General features: G+C 38.9%; 1 protein-coding gene across 6 annotated transcripts in view; it reads right to left on the reverse strand.

Annotated features, from left to right (window-relative positions):
• The window catches only part of LOC107751435 (serine-rich coiled-coil domain-containing protein 1-like), a 72,329-nt gene continuing 63,904 nt past the window's right edge, over positions 1-8,425 (reverse strand). For 2 of the 6 annotated variants that reach the window (XM_016567167.1, XM_016567165.1), the window contains one exon: positions 1-1,166. In XM_016567167.1, the coding sequence (XP_016422653.1) occupies positions 672-1,166 (495 nt within the window). In that variant the 3' untranslated portion in view covers positions 1-671. Of the gene's footprint in view, positions 1,170-8,425 lie in introns of all 6 variants that reach the window. The other 4 variants (XM_016567166.1, XM_016567164.1, XM_016567168.1 and 1 more) reach the window with 3 other exon arrangements.

Below are 8,425 nucleotides of genomic sequence, written 5' to 3' on the forward strand. Positions count from 1 at the left end.
AAAGCCTTGGTGAACATAAGCAACCAGAAACATTGAAAAAATGTTCCTGACCCCAAACAATTGAACAGTAATTTGTCACCAAATGGAGATCTGGAGAAACACAAGAAACTTTTGGTTTTAATAGACCGTTCTTATGTCTGAAAATTAATTGATAACTTGCAGCAGCGAAGGTCAGATTATCATTTATACAATTCAATATAAACCACGTAATGTTACAGTTCCTAATAGAGTTAATGGGCAAACGGTTAAATAAACTTGCCAAAACCAATTTTTTTACTTGAATTGGAGTCTTGGCAAGTGCTAATGTTGGACCCTGTATTTCTTTTAATGATATAATGGAACGCAAACTGTCGACATCCTCTAGCATTTCAGCTGAACTGTACAATGTGATAGTGTAGTGAGTGAATCTCTCACCTTAATGGACCGTCAATCTAAAGTACTTATCGGAGCAGCATATACGTATATATGAAGTGCAGATGACGCATTGGTTTTGACACTTAATATAGATGATTACTTTAACTCCACGAAGGATAAGAAGAGTCTCTGTGTTCGGTTGAGGCTTGAGAGGAAAATTAGCCTTGAATGTAACACACGTGGGTCTGAAGGTACTCGCGGTCACTGAGGAACTCGTATCCATCTGAGGCATGTGTCAGTGTTCGGTGTGTGTGTTTTCAACCGTCCTGCTGAGCGAGAGCCTGCAGTTCGGCTGTATGGAGTGAGTGCTGTAGGAAGACGTTCTTTCGGCTGTACATGTGTAAAGACAGAGGCCCACGGGGCGGTTGACCCAGACGGCTGGTAAAGGAGGACTGAAGCCTGGGAATAGGGCCTCGCTCGCTCCGCGGCCCCCGTTCGCTGTCCGAGGACAGGCTGCGTGAGGGACTGGCCTTGCTTGGGAGGCTCACGCTGCTGCCGGCCACGGCGCGAGGGATCTGAGACAGCCCCGGGTGCTCCGTCTTGCGGGGCCCGGATACCTCAGACATGGACTGCCCACCTTCAGCTCTCCGTAGCGGCTCCCTCAATCCTACTCCACCATTGCTGCAAGCCCTCTCTTCACAAGGCCGACTGTGCTGGTCCACAGCGGACGTTCGCGCCGGCCTTCGCTCCCTTGTGAGGCTGCTGCTGGGAATGTTGCTGTTTTGGCCTGTGGGTTGACTTGGATGGATTGCCTGTTGAAACAAAAGATGGGAAAGTGAGAGAAAATGAAGCCACTTAATTTGCTGACATTGTGACAAAGATTCCTTGGCGGTCTAGAACCTTTTCTAATTGTTTCCAGACCAACTGGAACTTTGCCTTTTTAGGAAGAGGAGGCCAAAGGCACACATTGTAGGGAGGTGGCACGAGAAAAAGTCTGTGCTGAGGAGCTTGAGCCACCTGTTCATTTTGCACACAACACTGCCTCCTCCTTACATAACCGGCCCTCTATTACTCACAATGCTGGATGAGTACAGGGGAAATATTGCGCATGAAAAAGAAATTAGCTGCAAACTAAAGAGCGATTGTTTGATTCATGCTGTAACTCGACGTGTAACTCAGACTGAGCTGGCAGCCAGAAAGTAATACTTGATGCTAATCGGCATTTCACAAAGTGAGGAAACCTAATTAAGTGTGATGTGGCTAATGTGGGAACTTCAGCTGTGACGTGAAATTGAATTTAAAATAGAGGCTGTAATTGAATTCGTACATTATGGGAAAGAATCCGTGCGAGGAGTTGAGAAATGCACATGCCAATGCAGGTGAGAAAAGAGACATGCATCTCATGTGTGATAAACCTATTTTATACTATTTTACTGTGTGAAATGTATTTTGTACTACCTTACACTTTCAAGTAATGCCAGGATGCAACATTATTTCTTTAAAATAAGCTAAAAAAACAATCCATTCTGCAGTTCTAGTTCAAACATAGCACAACCAAACCCAATAACTTGTTTCAAACTGGTTTTTATAGCAACAGTCAAACTAGCTTTGTATTGTTAGACCATGGAATTATATAACAACAGGACATTTTCCATAATGTTAACTGGTAGGTATTCTTTCAGTTATAGATCATATGTGATCTGGACCACAAAACCAGTCATAAGGGTCACTTTTTTGGAATTAAGTTAATAAATAAACTTTCCATTGATGTATGGTTTGTTAGGAGGATAGGACAATATTTGGCCGAGATACAACTATTTGAAAATCTGGAATCTGAGGGTGCAAAAAAATCTAAATATTGAGAAAACTGCCTGTAAAGTTGTCCAAATTAAGTCCTTAGCAATGCATATTACTAATCAAAACTAATCAAAAATTAAGTTTTGATATGTTTACAGTAGGAAATTTACAAAATATCTTCATGGAACATGATGTTTACTTAATATCCTAATGATTTTTGGCATAAAAAAAAAAATCGATAATTTTGACCCATACAATGTATTGTTGGCTATTGCTACAAATATACCCGTGCTACTTATGACTGCTTTCACATATTGTCTGTTGATCTATTTCACTTTTGAACTATTCTTTGAGCTATGAACAAAATTGGGCCTTTTTATTTTTTGGCCTTAACATGGATGTTGTAAAGTTAACTATTGTTATTACTTTATATTTTTAAAGTAATTAAATAAATAGTTTATTAATATTGTGGGGGGTTTTTTTGGGGGGGGGGCCCTTGGCATTGATGTTGTAATGTTTTTTTTTTTAATAACTTATGACTACTTATTATTTCTATTTATTAATATAAATAAACGAATGAATAAATAGTTCTTGCGATTACATATTTATTTCACTACTTGCTTGTTTATTTTATTAATAGTTTAGATTTTTTTCTATTATTGAACAGCACTTGACTACTTTGTAGTTCTGTTTATTCACTTATTCCAATATTCAGATCTACATATTTACAGCAAAAACAAACAAAAAAACACACCTTTTCACATAACCTGTCATTTTAAGCATTCATCCGCTGGGCCTCTCCTCACAGATACCATGGTAAGCAGCGGGTGTTTGGGGAAGGCAGCTCAGATTTACAATGTCTGTGTCCTCTCAAGTACGCGCTCTGCGGCATTCACAGTACAAATTCAGGCGCTAGCAGACATAAATGCATCAGATGTTCTCAGAGAGAGGGAGAAGTTTGGTACCTGCACTGGAAAAAGGCCAGAAATGCTCACACACACACAACTACAGAGTCATCCGGTGGAAAAACAGCGACCAGAGTAAATCAGACTGATTTAACGGTCGTAATCCATTTGGGTCTTTATTAGCTTGTGAAGAAGCTGGTCCTGTGCTAATGGCACGCTTCTGTTAAAAGCCCTCCGGCTGATTATATGCAGTAGGCTAGAAGTAGCAGGATTCAGCCTACTCATTTTCCACACTTCAGCACACCTAAACACACACATACACGCTCACACACGCGTGCGCAACAAGCAGCTGTTGCGAAGAGGCACGCTGTCTAAGCCGTAGGCAATGGACAGTAATCCTTGTGTATTATGTATAGTACTGGACTGATAACTGAGAGCAGCGTACAGATATCTGGTTATGTATTACATAAAAAAATCCACTCAAGCAAGCATGGCTCACTTTCATATTCTCCTAAAAAATAATGCTTGGGGAGGGAAAACAATTCTGCGGCACTTCTCGTCAGAGTCTCGACAGACAAGAATGTATTTCTTGTATTTTTTTTCCTCTGGAATCACGTAAAATAAATAGACAATATGAATCTCTTGCTTCACAGACGCAGAGGCTTTCTCAAATAAACATGACAAAAAAGGAACACAAGAGTTTCAACTTTTTGAAACCGTATTTAGAAGAGTATGCTCATCTATTCATCACCGTATTTAGAAGAGTATGCTCATCTATTCATCTTTCCAAATAAAACTTGCGTTAAATATACCGAGACGCACCTTTGTAATCAGACAACAACAAAGCGAGGGAAAACAATTAAGCGCATTTGGGAGCACAGCGTGCTGCCATCTTTTGTCTCCGTCTCCCAGATGCTAGGCTCTATATTCAGCCAATGAGGGGCAGAGAAGCATGTTGTCTGCCCGCACTTCCTGAAACTCCATCCGTCTGAGCCTAAGTTAAGATGATGAAGAGTGGCTTTCAGAAAGAGAGAGAGAAAGAGAAAGCGAGAGAGGATGAAGTGCCACAGTCTGAGGGTGCTTAAAGACAAATGGCTGTCCTCCACGCCAGCGGCTGATTACAAACTGCCCCTGAATACTTTTAATGGGCTCATGGGCTACCACAACTACCACTGTGCCTCAGCACCTCGTGCCATGCTTTGACATATGAGCTCTATACGGATGTGCAAAAAAGACATATTTTCATAATTTAAAACAAATTAATTATTAAAGTCAGTGGAGCTGTCTACATGATCTAGTTGTGATTTGATGTTGTAGTAAAGAGTGTGGAAGTGAAAAGTAATAGCATTAATATATTGGTTTCCAGGATGAATGAATGTACAGATAAGCAAGGAAGATTCTTTTTTGATATTAGACACACAACATCCATAAATATCCATCTGCATGTGTACACTAACACTCAAATTTTGGGGTCGGTAACATATTTAACAAAAAAAAAAAAACTAAGGCTGCATCTACTTCAGGCTTCATCTACTTTAGTAAAAACAGTATATATTGAAATGTCATTACATTTTTAATGTGGTATATTTTAATATATCTTAAAATGTGATGTTTTTTAATTAATGTGGTAAAATTTTTATTGAATTTTATTTTATTGAATTTTCAGCAGCCATTACTCCAGTCTTCAGTGTCACGTGATCCTTCCAAAATAATTCTAATATGCTGATTTGGTGATCAAGAAACATTTCTTGTTAGTATCTATCTTGAAAACAGCTGTGCTGCTAAATACTGTATTCCAAATTTCAGGATTCTTTGATGAATGTAAATTTCAAAAGCATTTATTGAAAACAGAAATTTTCTGTAACATCATAAATGTATTTATGGTTTTGAATAAATAAATTAGACATTTGAATTAGAATAAATTTGAATAAATGTATGAATTTAAAAAATAAATAAAATAAGAAAACCAAACTCTTGAACAGCAGTGTATATGGATTAACAATAAAAAAAAATCTGATAAATGGATATTTGTTTTGAGATTTGTTAGATTACTTTATTGGATGTAATCCAATTATGTAATCCAAGTTATTATATGCCATTAAATAATTATTGTTTTTTGAGATTAAGTGAGCATTAGATGACAGCAAATGCAATGCAAATGTAATTATCAGTTATTAATTGATATGGTTGTGATAAACTGTGTATCTCTATTACAAACAGAGCAGTCTGAATCTGAAAATTGCAAGTATTGACAGATAATACAGACTAAACACAACCTTGAACAAAACCATCAACATTCATACAAAAAAAAAGAAGACCTACAGCTTATGCATAATAGCACAAATACAGCAGATGAACAGCAGATGATCTGAATTCCGACAGTAACTGCCCTGAAAGTTATTGTTCAAGTTAATAGATTTGTTGCATAAGCTTTTTGACAGGCCTTTTGACAGCACATTAAAGCATAAGGCACTCTCAGCATGCTAAACATCCCCTCTGAGAAGTTGTGAATCCTTGCTCATCCCCTTGCCAAAAAAAACAAACAAACAAGAAAATCTAGATAACCTAGTTGAACTCACTAACTGACTAATTCGTTCGGCAGACGATTAGCAGAGGAATCCGTACAGCTCTGCTCCTCTGCGGGGGGATTACGAGAATGGCAGCTACAGAAAGAGACTGCACGTTTATGTGTGCTGAAACAGTGATCGATTGAGAAAGGCTGATCGATATTTGAGGCCTGCAAAAGAGACTCCTGAAAAATATAAAAACAAAATGGATCGCGGCACAGAGCAAAAAAAACGGAGACAGTGAAGATGTGAAGGAGTTGAAAGACAGCGTAAGAGCGGGTGCGCGGGGTGGGGCTCTCCGTTCAGCGAGTTTCGTGTGAGCCTTGTTTCTAGATGATGAGGCATGATGGAGGCTGGATCTGATGTGTGGAGTAACTGAACACACTTCAAAGGCTTTCCCCCCTATTGAGCCCCTCCAACAGCTGTCAGCTTTAGGGAAGATAAGATTCTTTACAGTCCTTGTCTTTACAGTCCTTGTCTCTCTGACAGCACAGGACCTGGATAAACAATAACGGGAAATATATATCAAGATGCGGAAGAAAAAAAATCCAAGTGAGAGCAAAAGAGATGAAGGGAGGAAGGAGACAAAAAAAAAATCATAAATTGAGTTTCTATCAGATAAGGTGGCAGATGTCTTCAAAAGCTGATGAGATTGTTGCAGCTGCCTGGGTGTCATCGGAAAGCTGCAGCTGCCTGTTTAAGGACCGTCAGCTCCATGAAGTAAGTCTGTGTGTGGCTTTCCACAACAACACGTGTCACACAACTTAAGTGTCATGAGCTGATTTTGAATCAATATGACGAAACACACAAAGCAATGGAAGAAACCTACCAGCACTTTATGCTTCAGTTGGTTCTACTCAACCAGCCTTTCCGCACCAAAACATTCACAGAGATTTGCAGTCCCTGAGTGCGATGGACAAAAATAACACTCTTTGTAAGGCTTTCTGAGCCGAGTAGTCCAAAAGCAACCTGGCATGATGCATAATTTTCACTCCATCTGGGGCGATGGTGGCGTGGAGGCTGAACATGATTCACGGTGCCAAAGGTCTGAGAGCCCTCGGGCTGTAGTGTTTTCTGTATCTCTTCCACTGGCATCCATTTGCTCCGGTGTCACTCTGCGGAGAGGTGAACGGTCATCCCCTCTCATGGCTGCTAATGCCGAGCTGGGCTGAGGACTCGAGCTAAAATCGATGTGATGACCTGTTCTGCAGTGGCTCAGTCCCAGACTTTTATGTCAGGTGTGAAAAGTATACGAGGACACTCATCCTCGAGCCAAATAAGTCACCTGCGATGACACAGCAGAGGACGTTGTATCACACTAACAGAACTTAATCCAACATCTGGGCCTAAGTGAGAAGAATCCATAAAGAAAACAGAGAATTTCAATTCAAATATGCAGCAAAAACAATATTTGCATGACTAAACTGCACATTAGAGAACAGTTATGGTTCCTCTAATTTGATTGGCAGCACAGTATTTCAAAAGTGCTGATGTTTAGTCCAATAGCACTGGGAGATTTCACTGTTTACATTATTCCCATTCACCGAGAGTGGAAGCAGAGTGGAGTATACAAACTAATTGCCCAATTTTGTCTGAAATGCAAATGATTCAGTAATAACTTCTTGTTTATTGAACTCTATATAAGTTTCACATTCGCACACATCAAACCCAGAGTTGTGCGGCAGAACTGAATTGAGAATGCCTTATGATAGCACTCTCATTTTTTAAAACTTGAAGTTCAAATGCCAACTATAACAATTTTGTTTATACATTTCATCATCATTTTTGTGAACAGGGAGGGAACACACTTTATTTCCCAGAATGCATTACCTGTGAGGACTTTCTTTGAATTACAATGGTGCAACTGTTGGGTTCCAGAAGTAAAAATACCATTAATTATTTTCCCACAGGGAATTCATTTTTAATGATAACTTATAACAACAGGTTGTTAATCAATGGTATATGCTTTTTTTTTAAGCCTTTTCAACTTAAATAATTGTGTTCAACAGCATCTTTCTGCAAAGAAATCTGACCAATCAGAGAATCAGCATGTTTAAATCAATATTTTTATATGAATCTATTCATTAGACTGCTTCATCAGATTGTTGTTCTTCTCCTCATGAAGCCATTACTTGCACCTTTGTGTTTTTGACAGATTTTCAAAATATTTTTTTGTTTCAAATCAAAGTATGCAGTGCTGCGATTCACCTCATAGCTGGTTGGTTTAGCTCATTGCTTAAAACTGTTTAACAAAAACCGCCTATGGGAAAAATAACTGGAAACAAAATGGAAATGTCTGGCCACTGATGCACTCTATTCAGTCAATTCCTTTTAATGGTATTCCAATTCGACTTCCCAGCAAGCCAATTCAGTTCAAATTCACACTCAAATTCCAAGCCAATCCTTTGATTCAGAATTTTGCTAATAAAATTCATATAAAGTATTGAATATCAAAGTGTATTGAGGTATTGAATGCAACAGCTCGCTGTTGTGATACTGCCTAATTGAAAGTTTCACAACATCAGCCTTTACTCTTCAAATCTTCTTCCTCAAAGTGGAAGCTTTTCAAGTTTGGCAAAGCAGGCAACTGTAATTATTTTTTAATGAGGCAATTGAAGTCTGAATATTTCATGAAGAAAGATAAATGTTCTCAGTACCATCTCTATTTACCAATGTTTTTTGGATGAGTGCTGTGTTTGGATATGGGATTGAATAAAAGCCTCTTGATGGCGAGCATTACTGGAGTGTGGGCTTGTGCTTTTCTCCCCTAAAACACCTGTGAAAACTGTTGTCTGACCCACT

The sequence above is a fragment of the Sinocyclocheilus rhinocerous genome, unplaced genomic scaffold (genome assembly GCF_001515625.1).
Source record: "Sinocyclocheilus rhinocerous isolate Xijiao unplaced genomic scaffold, SAMN03320098_v1.1 scaffold1654, whole genome shotgun sequence".
Taxonomy (NCBI): Eukaryota; Metazoa; Chordata; class Actinopteri; order Cypriniformes; family Cyprinidae; genus Sinocyclocheilus; species Sinocyclocheilus rhinocerous.